Below are 15478 nucleotides of genomic sequence, written 5' to 3'. Positions count from 1 at the left end.
AGGAGCTGAGGCAGGAAAACTGCAGCAAGTTCGCAAACAGGCTGGGATTCAAAGTGAGCTCAAGGCCAAGCTTAAAGCGCACAGTGAGACCTGGTCTCAGTAAGAAACCAAAAATAACAACAGAGTATTAAAGGCTGTTAGAGAAAAGAAACAGATCATTATAAAGGAAAACTCATCAGAATCACAAGAGACTTAACACAAACCATCAAGTTAAGAAGAGCTTGGAGTGAAGTGTTTCAAGCCCTGAAAGAAAACAACTTCCAACCCAGATTGATATACTTTGCAAAACTATCTTTCAAAACTATGGAGAAATAAGATATTTCCATAACAAAGAACTGAAGAAATTCATGCCCACCAAACCAACCCTACAAAGAATATTGAAAAATATTCTAGAAAGATAAAAATGACCACAGTCCCAGGAACAGGAACCATCAAGGGGGGCACGCAATTGAATGGAGGGAAAAAGTAGGGAGTCAACAGCAGGAAAAAAGTGTGGCAGAAATGAACCAATGCTTGTTGGCCATAACCATTAATAACAGATGGCCTCAATTCACCAATAAAAAGAAACACAGGCAAAGTGGATCAAGAAACAAGATCCATCAATATGCAATACACAAGAAACACATTAACTGGAAAGGAAATTCACAGACTGAAAGTCAAAGGAAAGGAAACAAAATAGTCTGTGGAAAAGCAAGAGGCAACAGTTGCACGTGACAGGGAACCAGGAAAAAGCAGGGATAGCTTGCTCATCAAATACAGAATGGATAAGAAAGATACAGCATTTTTATACAATGGAAACCTACTCAGCTATAGTGGAGGACAATCACAAGGGTCTTGTAGGTAAATGGATGCAACTGGTGATCATGCTCTTGGGTGAAATAGTATGGATTAACACAGATGAACATCATACTGTCCCCCTAGTATAAAAACCTGGAGTTAGTGGGATTCCAAATGTACAACAGATACTGTGAAAGGGGGGGAAATTTCTAAAAAAGTAAGATGGTAGTCATCATTAATTCCCTATTATTTTGTTTCAAAGTCCTGTATCACTTTATTGCTTTATTTTGATTGGTCCTACTCTCTTTGGTTTAATTTTATTATATCTGATGGCATGGGCAGCTATTTTGAAGATGACAAGAGACATTACAGAGTCATTATTGATTTCCTATTATCTTGTTTTGAAATCTTGTATCACTTTTTTGATTGATTTTGTTTTATTTGGTTTGATTTTAATATGTCTGATGGTATGTACAGCTATCTTGAAGATAACAAAAGGCATTGTGGCAGCCATTGTTGATTTCCTATTATGTTGTTTTAAAGTCCTGTATCAATTTACTGTTTTGTTTTGGTTGGCTTTATTCTGTTTAGTTTTATTCTATTAAAAATAAAAATAAATTTAAAAAAAAGATGCCTGGCAAGCATAAAACAATGGGTTCAATCTCTGGTAGCCCCCCCAAAAAATGGATAACTCTTCCACTGTGACCTAGCACAGGTGCTATTGGGTGTATGATGATTCCTCATCTTGTTTATGACATTTCTTGCCCTCTCTGGAAGACTACAGCATCTTTTTTCCCTTCAGTGTTCTGACTTATCACAGCCATGTGCATTATCAGGATCCATCTATTTTATCCACTGTGCCACTACTTCAAGTACTCAGGTACTCTGTCAATCTGGAAACATACAACCATTATTTCTTTAATGATTTCCTTTTTTCTGTTTCTATCAGTTCTACTTTTCTTGAACTCTTTTTGCTCCACTGAACCCTCTCAAATCATCCTCTACTATTTTCATGCTTTCTCTTCTGTTACCAACTTCTGAGTCTTTGCGTTCTCCTTTCTGGAATGTTTCTTCAACTTTATCCTACAACTTTGTATTACATTTTTTTCACTCCTATGTTTTCAACTTCTATGAGTCTTTTTCTTTCATTATGTTTGTTTGTTTCTTTGTTTGAGACAGGGGTCTTGCTGTGTAAAACAGGCTGGCCCTGAACTCACTATGTAGATTCAGCTTGGCCTCAAACTTGTAGCAATCCTCCTGTCTCAGTCTCCCAAGCACTGGGATTGCAGACATGTACCACCACACCCAGTTCTATGAGCTTTTTGTTGATGGTAATAATACTTCCTGAATGTTCATCTGAAAAATAAGTGTTATTGAGATATTTGACATACCATAAAATCGACCCACTGAAACAATACAATCCAGTAACTTTTTATAGTTTTGCAACCATCCTTATCATTGATTTTAGAACACTGTCATCATTGTCCCCAAAACACACCATAGATATTAGCAGTCACTGTCCATTTTTCTCTAATCCCCCCCACCCTAGCCCTAGACAAACCACTATTCTTTATTCATCTGCCTATTCTGAACATTTCACATAGGTAGAGTCATGTAATTCATGTTTATTTTGTACATGGCTTTTTTTGGTCAGCAAAATATTACTAAGGTTCATATTGTTGCATGTTTTAGTATGGACAATCCTATACTTCTAATGGAGTTGTGTTCCAATAAACCTGTAGGTTAGACACAGTATAAGCCAGAAATCCCCTTAGTTCACCTATTGAGTATTATTGTTAACAACATGCTGTCAGTTGTTTCCTCTCAGAATTGCAAGGCTGACTGTGAGCTGCTGCTGCTCAGCATCTTGAGAGAACAGGACCACATATTTTTAGCACAGGAAATAAATTTGCAGTATAATTTCTACTCAGTGCATATTACTTTTACACAATCACAAAGTCAACAAATTCTAAGTCAAAACACCCCAAGTGGAGCATCATTTTTGTACTTCATTCTTTTATTACCAAACAATATTCACTGCCTGAATGTATCACATCTTATACAATCCATCCATCATTGGATGGACTTGCTGTTCCCACTATTCATTATTATAAACAATGGTGTCTGCAAGTAAACAGTACTGCCAATTCCCTTACTTTGTCTGGCTGGGTTTCATACAGTAGCTTCTAAACTTTATTTCAGGCTGACTTAACAATTAATCTCCTCTGACTTACCAAGTCATCCTAATACTGGCAAACTGGTTGCAATTTTCATATTTTTCTCATCAATTTGGGAGGTCTATCAGTTTTTTAATTTTCTTACCAGTTCTTTTATTTTTTTTCAAAATCCATTTTATTGCAAAGATTAAAAAAAAAGAAGAAGAAGAAGAAGAAAAAACCCACAACAAAATTTCAAAACAAGTCAACGTCCATCTGGGAGCAAAAATGGAACATGCGTTGTGCACTGTCATCCCCAAATCATTCACCCAGAGCACAAGACATCTGCATTCAATTGTCTGAACAATATCAGCGTATCAGTTCTTTTAATAAGCAGAGAGTGGAAATAAATGTAGGTATTCACAGTCCTACTTTCTTGAAGCTCACTCTTAAATAAATTAGACTGCAGATATTAAATCAATTCTAAACAGATGCTAAAATCACCTTAGTTGGAATTCGATGCAAACAATTATAAACATATTTTGGAATGCATCCAAATTATTTGCAAAATACTGAGTGTCACAGACTGACCTACAGCTACAGAAGACAGAGCAATGAACAAAAGCTTCTGTTCTCATTAAGTTTGTTCTATTAGTATAGAAATAGAATTGTAAAATATGAAACAGTAAGTTCATTACAAAAAATAAAGAATGAAGGAATAGAAGGCAGAGGAGGAAACTATTTTAGTTAAAATAGCCAGAGAAAACTACTCCAAGGAAGTGCTGCTTGTGTGAGAGCTGACACGACATGGAAGAATGAGCCTAGAACACACTTAAGGAAGTGACTTCACATGACAGTATGACCCAGGGATTTAGTTTCCATAGGTTTGGAATGACACTAATTGTGTTTCTTTTCTTTTCGCTTCTCCAGTTCTCTGGTGATGCTCATGTGTAACCATGAAAGATAAACACTGATAAAAGAAAAAAATACTCCAGGAAAAGTATACCAAATGGAAAGATCCCTAGGTGGGAGGAGAACTTCTGATTGGGAGGTGGTATACCTCGAAGTACAGGAAAACAGAAAACAGTAGTTTGCTGCTATGTCTAAAGAACTCCTCAGGAAGAAAAATATGGCCCCTAACAACTACATCTGAATAAACAGATTTGTAGAAAGATACATCTCTGGAGTAAAGACAAATTAACTGTGCTATCAATATTTACTAAAAATATAACTTCAAAGTATTTAATATACTTTTGTGTCTCTTTATTGAGCAAAATGTCTTGGGTAATAATACCAGAATTCTAAAAGCAGTGAACAAGCCACTAGCAGAATTATTCTGACTTCCTGACCCATCCTACCACTGTCCAAATTACATGAAATAAAGCAATTTTATCTTCTCTTTCAAGTCGGTGTCACCAGGCGACTCATTCGTTTCACACTGAATAGGACTGGTTTGAGAAGAGCAGAGTAGGGTAAATGAGGGTAATCTAGCTACTAGAAGGGAAAACTCATATATTTTGTGTGCAGACCTTGGTGAATTTTCTATGCTCACATTATGAACACAGAGTATATTCAAAAACGATAAGCTTGAGACCATTTTCTTCAGTGAAGTACATTGGACACACATGTTGAAATAACACATTGTTTCTACAATGTGAAAAAAACAAAAGTTAAACAAGGACCAAAATGTATAATACATACTGGGAAATGGGAAGAAAATGTTTAAATGATAAAGAGGACCAGGGCATGGGGAGGAAGAAAGGAAAGAAGGGACAAGAGAAAAAGAATGGAAGGACAAAACAGAAACAAAGCTTTTGTAAATAAGGAGGAGGAGACGCTTGAAAGAAGAGGAAGAGAATAGGAAAAAAAGAAGCAAGACATTAAGTATGGGTACAAATTCCCTACGATGAATGTGGTCATTATATATACTTAAAATGTACCAATAAAATTTTTTTAAAATGCAAAAAGAAAAAGAAGAAACTATAATAAAATTCTTTTGGTCTTTCTGAAAGTTTGGAGCTAAAAAATAAAAAGGTACTGTAACTTACATTCAATATACACATGCCATGTAAAAACACAACTCATTCTTGAAGTCAGAAGTAGGAGTTAAACTACCTTACCAACTTGGTCTAGTACCTCTTTTCATTCTTATAGACAACACACTAATATCCAGGCATACTACAGACCAGCAATATTTGCTGAATGAATGTGCCAAAGAATGTTTTAGAAGAGGTAGAAAGAAAATGAGTAATATACATTTTTGTTAATAGAGTATTAATTAGCCTTTACTTCCAAAATGCAAAAATAAAGTAAATCTACCCTAAGCAGTTTCCTAAGAAAACTGAGTTAAGTCCCCATTTACCTTTTTAGCTCTTTCAGAAATGGTAGGTGCTTTCTGCAATACTTTTTCTTGAAGAAATTCTTTATTCTGGAGGGGAAAATAAGCATTTCTTCTTATGAGAAGTTTTTATTGACTCAAAACACTGATAGAGAAAAGTTTATCACAATTAATGCACAATACAGTAACTGATTTATGATGTTTGATGAAAGTGTCATCCTTTTACTCTAAAGCTCCTGTAATACAGCACTGCCAGTTTTATATATGGAGACAGAGCTTTGGTGTGCTGTGTGAGCCTTAAAGTTTGTATTGTAAAGTTTGATTTACTGTAACCCCCCACTATCTTTGGCAAATGGTATTTGCTAATTTGTTAGTAAATCTTGACATGAGAGAACAAATGAAAAATTAATATTTAGTAATGCTATAAGTTTAACCTGAACTTTAATTTATATAAAAGATATACATTTACTAAATTCCAAAGCATCTTCTTTACCAAAGACTTGCATATACATAGTACCTCAACAATTACTTTATCGACATCATTCTTCCAAACATAATCATCTTAAGAAATGTAACTTATGAGCAATGAACATAGTATGTTCATATTTTGAGGTGCTAAAATTTCCTACCTTTGCTTTCTGGAAAAATTTGTGCCTTAACAGTTCTGCTGCTGTTGGTCTAAAACCAGAAAAGAAAGTTTTAACAGTTAATTCAAAGTAATATGAGTTTCCATCTTCAAAAATAAGAAAATGATTTCTTGAGAAGCTAAATAAAAATTCAGTATACTCCACTTCTCTTCTTTAAAAAAAATAAGATAATTCTCACACAAGACATTGAGTAGAATGAAAAACTCAAAGTCAAAAGATCCTGATAATCATTATTATAGATTCTTAGGAAAATGCATAATGAAATGTTGCTTCTGGAAGAATGATTTCTTAGTGGCTCCAATATATTCGCTACTTAATATTATTTTAACTAAAAAGTTAGACAATACTTATGCAGTGTTTTTACCAAAGCATAAAAACATACTTAAAAGTCACAAAAATGAAATAGACCTAATCATTGCTTCCATTTCTTGCTACATGGCAGTCTGACACATTCTAACTTAAAGCAACTAATATTCTTAAAATAAGATTTCACAATTTCCATTAACTCTGGATATTCTAAAAGTGAAACAGATGCTGCAGATTTAACTAACCACGACTCAGTTTTTAATTCAACTATGCACAATTTTTCAGAGTTGTATAAATTCATCATCCTTCTTAGAAGCTTTTAACGAAGTATCATTCATTCAGTATGCAGAATTTTATACTTAAAAGTCCACACCTGATTTTATCACATACTGATCATGTAAGTCTGCACAAATCACAATCACTCTAAGGTTCATTATTACGTACCCAACTCCCCAGAGCAGAAGTTTTGTCTTTGTGGTGCCAAGGCCTCCCTCACACATGCTAAGCAAGTGCTCCACCACTGAGGTACCTTCTGGCCTGAGCTGTGGTTCTTAAACACTATTATGCATTAGAATATTTGGGAGGTATTTCTAAATCATCAATTAGAGTAGAATGTTTGGGAGCAAAACACAGGTAGTTTTAAAACTCCCCTAGCTAGTTCCAAGCTTCAGAACCACTTTTTGAGATTGTAAAAATTAAGGTGACTACAAGTAAAAGTGCTATGCAAACTGAAACTAGACATTGCTGTACTTATTCTGTCACTCACTCAAGATTTCAGTATGTTTCAATAATCTGTCCAACACTGCTTTTCACTATTTACTCCTTCCTCTTAGGTTCAGTTCTTTCCTGTAACTTTTATAAGAGGTAAGCAATGTGACCTGACTGGAAAACTCAATTTCTGGGTAAAAAGTATGTTACTCACTCTTGGATGACAGTTTGACTAAATGGAGAATTGTGGGTAAGCAGTTACTTTCTCTCAGTATTATTTAACTGTGTGCTGGCTCAACTGTGGCTACAGAAGTTGTTCTTGTCAGGCTACCTGCTACCCTTTAATAAGTGATCTGTTTCCTAAAGGTTGCACATAAGAAGCTTTACGATATTGCTTGGAATTTGGAGGCGATAGTTCTCTGAAGACACAGATCTTCAATTCTGGAAAACTCTCAACTACTACTTTTTTGAATTGTGCCTTTCCTATATTCTCTCTAATCTCTCCTGATAAATTCATATGTATGTATATTATGTATTTACACATATACAAGTGGAGAATTCCTGAATCAAAAGCCCAAAATTCAAAATACTCCAAAAGACAAAACTTTTTGAATGCCAAGATGATGCCACTTGGTATGGAAAATTTCATGCCACATAACTTTGTTTCACACATAAGCAAGCATATTAATAATACTGTATGAAATGGCCTTCAGTATACATGAAATATAAATGAACTTTGTGTTTAGAGTGTGGTTCTACCCCTAAAATATCTCATTACATACATGAAAAATTTCAAAATCCAAATATCTGAAGTTCAACACTCTTCTGCTAACAAGCATTTCAGACAAGGGACACTCAATGTGTACAGATATGTATATACACGCATACCAACACACAGTTTCAGCTAAACAAGCTGAACTCTGGTTTATAAACTGAATTAAGTATCCTATATTTCCCAGTTTGTTTTTATACATATTTATTTTGAAACAATTTCAAAATTACAGAAAAGTAATGGAAAACACAGTTCCTCGACGCCCTCACCAGGTTCCATTAACATTTTACACAAAAATGATATAATTATCAAGAAATTAACTAAAATATTAACAATGGTTTTAATACTGTTAACCAAACTATGGGCTTTATTCCAATTTCCATTTTTTCCAGTTTGTCTCTGCCCTGTTGTAGTACACTAATGCAGAACACTGTTGCACTCAGTCTCTCTGTCACTGGTATCCTCTAATCTATGACAATTTCTCAGTCTCTCTTCTGACACTTTCGATGAGCACTTGTCAGATATTTTCTAGCTTATTCCTCCATTTGGATTTGTCTGATTTTTTCTCATTACAAAATGAAGTTATAAATTTCAATCAAGAATATTTCACACTAAGTTAAAACCACAGCCCTTTTTCTATTTTGAAACAGTGTCATTAAATTCCCAGGCTGGGCACCAACTTGAGAGTCTCCTGCCTTAGTCTACCAGAGTGCTGGGATTGCAGATATGAACCATCAGGCCCTGCTTATGATTTTTCATTTCTAACAAAGCTTTGTGATTCTTTGGTCATGTTCATAGTCTTTTCTTATGGTTTTAATTTCTATTATAATTTTAAGTTTTTAAGAAGAGTTATTTCAAGGCCAGGTATGGGGGCCTATAATCTCAGCACTCAGGAAGCTGAGGCAGGAGGATCACTGTAAATTCAAGGCCAGTCTGAACTGCATAGAGAAATCTTGTCTCCAAAAAAAAAAAAATTACAGCTGGGGCTGTATGTTAGCTCAGTGATCAGCACCTTCCTAGCACTCATGAGGCCTCGAGTTCAATATCCAGCACAGAAAGAAAAAAAACATATTTCATAGCTTTCCAAATATCACTGCATTATCTAAATTTCTTGAAAGCTGGGCATGGTGCCACATGCATATAATCCCAAAACTTGAGAAGCTGAGCAGGAGGATTGCTGCAAGTTCGAAGCCAGCCTGGGCTACAAAGTGAGTTCAAGACCAGTATAAACTGCACAGCAAACCCATCTCAAAAAAGACAATTTATTTACTTATTTAATTCGTAGAGAGCTAATCTTTCTAACTTATGTCTGCCAACTCTAATTCACAGTGTATTTTTTTTACCATGTATTACTGTAATTTTGGAAGGTAATTGTATCTTCAGTGAGGCAGTATGTGCAGAAATCATGGGACCTGGAGTTTAGAAGTATTCCTTTGGTGCATTTCTAATAATGGTTTCAGCCAAAAATAAAACTTGCTTGGCAATTTTTTTTTCTTTCTACTACTGTGCACTTCGGCAACATGGGTAATATGAATTTACTCTCAACCTACAGAGTTTCACGAAGATCTGGATTATTCAGAAGAGATTTTTGTTGTCCCTTGATGATAATGAACAGATTTTATTCTACATTCTTCTTCTACCAAGGATATAGGTTTCTAAAGATTTTAATTTTAAGCAGGATCTCAATTCAAAATTCCTTCTGGGTAGGCTCAAAAATCTCAATTCCACACAGCCATTACTCTTCTAAATATCTTCTCCCACGAGTTTAAACATCACATTACAGTAATGCATGCAAATCCATGCTTATAGCAGCACAACTCACAATAGCTACATGTTGGAAGCAGCCTGTATATCCATCAACAGATGACTGGATTTTAAAAGTGTGGTATTTATATACAAATAGAGTACTACTCTGCAGTAAAGAAGGACAAACTTGAGTCACTTATAGGAAAATGAATTCACCTTGAGACCATAATATTAAGTGAAATAAATGAGACACACAAATTTAAATATTGCATGACCTCTCCTATCTGAGAAATCCAAGATATTAAGAGCAAAATAAAAGCTAAATAATGGGAAATGGGGGAGATGGATCTTTTGCAGAAGTCAAGGGGACAAAGTGATGGAAAGGGGAAAGGGAGGGTAGGGGAAAGGAGTTTTAAAAAAAGAATTAAGATGTGTTATATACATGCAGCAACTTCCCACGAAGAGAATCATTAGGTACTGCAAATGTGTACCAATAAAAATTAAAAAAATTTTTTAAAAGATCTCAATCCCAGTGTCCCACTGAAAGCAGTCACTGGATTAGCTAATATTCTTTTTGCAATTTATGGATTCTTCACTATTTCTGGCATCCAAGGGCCCTTAAGTTTGACAGATATTATCTGACATGTCTAGGCATTTGTAAAAGGAGAATTTGTTCTTTTTGTCAATTGGCTTGGCAGAAGCAAATTTTCCCCACTATTTTTAACTATTTACTCATAAAGAAAAAAAAATTCTAAAAACACAGGTATTAACTTTACTGCCTATTTTTCTTAGCATTTCCAATAATACCAATAGTAACTTTTGAAGTCCTACTACATATTACCAGAAACACAACCAAGGATGCTGACGTCTTACTCATGCCACTCTTTAAAAAAAAAAATTGAAGAACTTTTACTACTAAGCTCAGTGGAATATAGTTGTTCCTTGATATCCCCAGGGAACTTGCTCTAGGACCCCTCAACAAAATTTGCAGGTGAAGTCTCTTACACATAAAATGATACAGTACTGCATCTGCATATAACCAAGCTACTCTCCCATATAACTTTAAATCATCTCTAGATTACTTACAACGTTTAATAAATGTAAATGCTACATAAACAGTTGTTACACTGTCCTGTTAAGGAAATAACAAGAAAAAAAGTCTGTATATGCTTAGTGCATACATAATTTTTTTCCAGAATATTTTTAACTCATGACTGGTTGAATTTATGGATGTCAAACCTATGAATATGGAGAGCTAACTATAAACTAAAATAGAAAAATAGATATAGTAGGAACAGATCCCTAAATCATGAATCCAAATTTTGGATAAGATAAGATACTCGGTTCACAAATTTAATTCTTTCCATGATTCTGGTCATACACTGAATTGGACAAGAACCAATGCAGATTCATTAGTTAGGTTCAGAGAAATTTGACTTTACAGAGAAATTTAATTACGTTCTCATCCAATATAGTTTACAATCAGAATCATGGAAAGAACAACATGCATACACCAAGATACCACTGTAACAGACTGTACTCATGATCTCCAACATTCTAGGAATGCTGTTCAGTAAAGATACACACAAATATTAGATATTCTTATTTACTTTCTTACTTGACATTCAGTATCTGTCTAGGACTATATTGACAAAAAAGCTATTTAAAATTTTGGTCCACTTCCTAAAATAAATCTAATGTGGAAATGAACTACAGTACTGTTGTTTGACAGTAAATATAAATTTGCTGTGTACTGCTTTTGTTACATCATAAATGGCATTAAGATATTTGTTAACTTAAAATTTGAAGTACAAATTAAAAACAAGCCTCTCCAGCATTTTACTAATACAAAATTCACATACATATTACTAACACATAATTTTATAGTTGAAAGAAATTTACTGGCAAATAGCTGAACTATTCAGGGCACACTTTATACTATAAAGAAGATATTAATTTAATCCCTTCTAATATAATTGTATAATCACTTCTGTATTGATCTGTGCATATGTTAAAGTTTATATTTGATTTTTCAAACCATTAACAAGGAGTTGGGGATATAGCTAAGTGGCAAAAATGCCTGCCTGGCAAGCACAAGATCCTGAGTTTGATTCACAGTACCAAAAATATAAATAAGTAAAATTAAAAAATAAAACAAACCATGAACAAGTAATTCCCAGTATATATATGAATGTGATTATTAGACTACCACAATGCTTTACATCTCAGATCTAGAGAACAATGAAGTTTAACTCATATTTTACCTTTTTTCTGGATCCTTTTGAAGGCACAAGGAAATCATTTTTCTAAATGATTTTCCATATTTTTTCAGCATTTCTTTATCTTGAACACCAGTTTCCAAAGAAGGAGGATCATTCTGTAGTGTCAGCATTAATACCTGCAAGAATTTTCAACAATGTATAAACTTCTGATGTCTCAATAAAGTTTAACTACTGTGGTCAAAATTTTTCAAAACAGCAAACTCCCCGTCCCAACATACAAGTACACTTTACTTCCTTAATGTTCACATCTAGATCAATGATGCGAAACCCAAAGCTATCTATATACCTCCCACATGAACATGACATAGAAAGTTGGCTTCCCAGAAAGTTTGCCTACAAGGTTCCTTGCATAATACTGCCAAGTCCATTAATTTAGAACCCATTGTTTCATGTCCCCAAGTTTTAACTCTTAACCAAATTATCTTTTAAGAAAACATTAAAACCACAGCAAAATTAAGAGTTATCATGTGGCTGACTTTACCTACTTATGGCCTTGTTTTTCCTTGACATCTTGCAATGTGACCTTCTATTCCAGAACTCCTCAAAAACTTCGTTACAGAGATCAGCAAGGATGTCCTAGTTAACAAAGCTACAGATTTTTCTGATCCACATTTTTGCTGAATCTCCTGCAGCAATCTCCATAATATGTCTAGGCTAAAACTCTTATTTCCTTCTCTTTCATGGCAATACACTAGTTTGATGCATAGAGATATAAGGAATGCAGGTCATATTTACAAGATATTTACAAGATAAGATATAGGTTATTTGTACTTCTGTATATTGCTTGACATTTATAGAAAAGCATATGCCATTTTTGTAAATATAAAATTAACAATAAAAAACAAAACCATAATCAGTGTTGTTTGCTTTTAATTAAAGAAGTAAAATTAATAAGGCTTGAAATGTTTTTCATTTTAAGCAAATAGGTTAATGTACATGTCTGGCTACAAGTACCAGAATGGATGAAAAGTGAATCACATCCTGCACCACTCACCATAACCTTCTAAAAAATAAGTCATCTGATAGGGCTAAAAATAGCCACCTTAAAGCTATAAAAACCCCTCCTCTTCAAAACCTGGTAAATATTCACTTACTCTTAAAAGTCATAAACCTGCAGATTAAGGCCAGACTTAAAATATTATTAAAGCTCAAGATTATCAGAATTATCACCAATATACAGGGCAAAGCATATGGGTATGCTCTGAACATGAAGACATGCAGAGGTTTTCATAAAAGTTGTTCACTGGTTTTGTTCCTCTCCAAGTTGTTAGAACGCTAAGGGGACAGAATTACATCATTTCTTAAGGTTCTAAAGTACACAAATGATACAGATGTAATCAAGTGACAATTTACAATAATGATGGTTATCATTTTAAACAAAGTCATAGGGAATCTTATAAAGTGGAAAATCAAAGGAAAATTACTAAAGCTACAAACAGAAAAACAGAATTCATGTGCACATTATTACCAAGGAATGGTCACACAGATAATAATGATTACCAGTGGTACTGATAGCAACATCATGCCATACAAAAACTCATTTCGCCATTCAATTGACAGAATTATCAACACAATTAAAGTACCAGATTAGTATACAGTAACAGTCCATTTAATAAAAATTGCTTAGGAAAAAAAAAAGTTGCTTAATGTTCTACCACAAAGCAAACTTTGTTTTTATTTTTAGTCAATAAATAATGAGAATAAGAAGTATGTCTGGCACATGAAGCCTGTACATGGGTTATTTATTATATGAAAAGCAATTAAAACAGTGCCCAACACAGATCAAGTGCTTAATAAATGTTGACTATAATAATATGTAGTGCGTCCAACAACCTTCTAAGTAGAAATGATCATCAACCCCAATAAGATTGCTCTGTTTTACAGAGCAAAGGTAAGGAACACACATTAAAACAAGAGATGTCGGTCCATAATCTTACTAATCTAAGAACAGAGTCAGGACACGGTGAGATACAACATAAAAAGATCACCTATTATACAAAGCCATCCAATACTAAACACCAAATACCTAATTTGAATTTTAACTGCTACAGAGGTATGAAGGAGTACAGTAAAGAACACTACAGGTAAAAAAGGATTCCAGAAAGATGGTGGACCACAAAGTACCAATTTCTCTCCTCACCTACACAACTAACCTGCCAGAATCTGTTGAAACTTTGAAACTATGGAGTCTACTGAAGACTTGCAACTTCAAGGAGATACTGGCCCAGGGCTTCTCAATTAAACCCATAAAGGAAAGGATGTGGCAATGTCCTTTTCAGTCCTTTAAGTGTTAAATCTGTACCCTGAGACCATCGAAAGCAAAAGTGGCCAGCATTTGGGTCATAATTCAAAGTTTTGTGGTCCTAAGTTAAAACTAAAATTCCCATCATGACACAAGTTATTCATATGGCAGGCTTGTCATAACTCGAGGGTCCACTATTAAGGAAAAATTTTATATCAATCAGTGCCTGTATCAAAAAAAAAGAGAAACACCTCAATAAATAATCAAGGTGACTTCTGGGAGAACATGGCAGATAGACAGCAGCAGCTTCGGAGGCTCTCTGAGAAACTGCACTTGAAATCCAGGAATGGTGCTGGGCGAGAAATCCTAAGAAAGGGGAGATATACTTTGCCGACCCAGGAACGAACTAAACTAAGAGAAACCAACTGGAAACGCAATCCCGGTGATACAACAAGAACAGATAAGGTCTCAGTGCAGAAGCTGGACCCTGCCCCACTGGAAGCTGCGATTTGAATTTCCTGCAGCCACTGCTGCGTCCCAATTGGCACGGCAAGGAGAGAGGCGCAAAAGCTCTGAGAGTGGGAAGCGGTGAATGGAGTTGAGAGCAGGACTGGCCGGGAGCCCTGCATCGACCTGCGGTGAGTGAGCCGATCGGGGACCCTTCCATAGGGTAGGAGGCTTCAGCAAAGGACATACCGGGACCGGGCAGACTACCCGGAACAGGATGCTGCAGTAACTTCAGTCACATATTCCCCTCTCAAGCGGGATTGGTGGGGAGTGCCTGGCCTGCATGACGCCGCTGACTAAGACCCAGTAAGCTAGCCCAAAGCCATCGGTAGGCTGACTTGGAGGGGCGGGCCCACCAGAGGCTGCCAGGTCTGTGTCTCCCTAGTACACTGCAGTGGGCAGGAACACCTAGCTGGCGCAATTCAAACAAACTGTAAAGGACAAAGAAAGAAACTGGGCCTCCTATATACACTTGTATATAAGGAACAAAAAATATGGGAAGAGGGAGCAACAAGAAAGGCTCCTCGGCCCCCAATCCTGAGAAACATGCATTATGAGACACAGCACCAACAGACATAAAGCACTATCTCCAAAGCCTCATAGACGAGTTCAGGAATGAAGTTATTAATGACCTGAAGCAGATATAAGTACAATAGTCAGAGAAATGCTAAGCACCGCCCAAGAAAAAACAGATGGTGGAATGGAAGAACAGAAAAAAAGGGGAGAATTGTTTGATGGAGAAAATAGAGAAAACATAGAATATGTAAAGCAGGTTCAAAGAGATCACCAGGAAACTAAAAACTCTATCGAAAACTGGCATAACAGCTTGAAAGAAACTAAGGATAGATTATCTGAACTGGAGGACAGATTTGTAATATGGGAGCATGAAATGAAAAACTTCTTACAAATAACAAAAAAACAAACAACAACAATACAAAGGCTAGATGATAAGAGGATCTATAACTTAAGAATTAAGAACATAAAAGAAGTGGGGACA

The 15478-nt window shown here is 35.3% G+C and overlaps 1 protein-coding gene across 1 annotated transcript in view; it reads right to left on the bottom strand.

The window, feature by feature from the left end:
• The window catches only part of Oxsr1 (oxidative stress responsive kinase 1), a 134733-nt gene that overhangs the window by 40799 nt on the left and 78456 nt on the right, over window positions 1-15478 (bottom strand). The window contains exons 8-10 of the mRNA XM_003464098.5: window positions 11715-11848; window positions 5901-5949; window positions 5296-5361 (exon numbers count right to left, since the gene is read on the bottom strand). Of these exons, the coding sequence (XP_003464146.1) occupies window positions 5296-5361; window positions 5901-5949; window positions 11715-11848 (249 nt within the window). The remainder of the gene's footprint in view (window positions 1-5295; window positions 5362-5900; window positions 5950-11714; window positions 11849-15478) is intronic.

Source organism: Cavia porcellus, unplaced genomic scaffold (genome assembly GCF_034190915.1).
Source record: "Cavia porcellus strain 051 isolate PalLab524CR breed Dunkin Hartley unplaced genomic scaffold, mCavPor4.1 scaffold_15, whole genome shotgun sequence".
Classification (NCBI taxonomy): domain Eukaryota; kingdom Metazoa; phylum Chordata; class Mammalia; order Rodentia; family Caviidae; genus Cavia; species Cavia porcellus.
The sequence above is the reverse complement of the archived record's forward strand: the minus strand, read 5'-3'. Positions and strand labels throughout refer to the sequence as shown.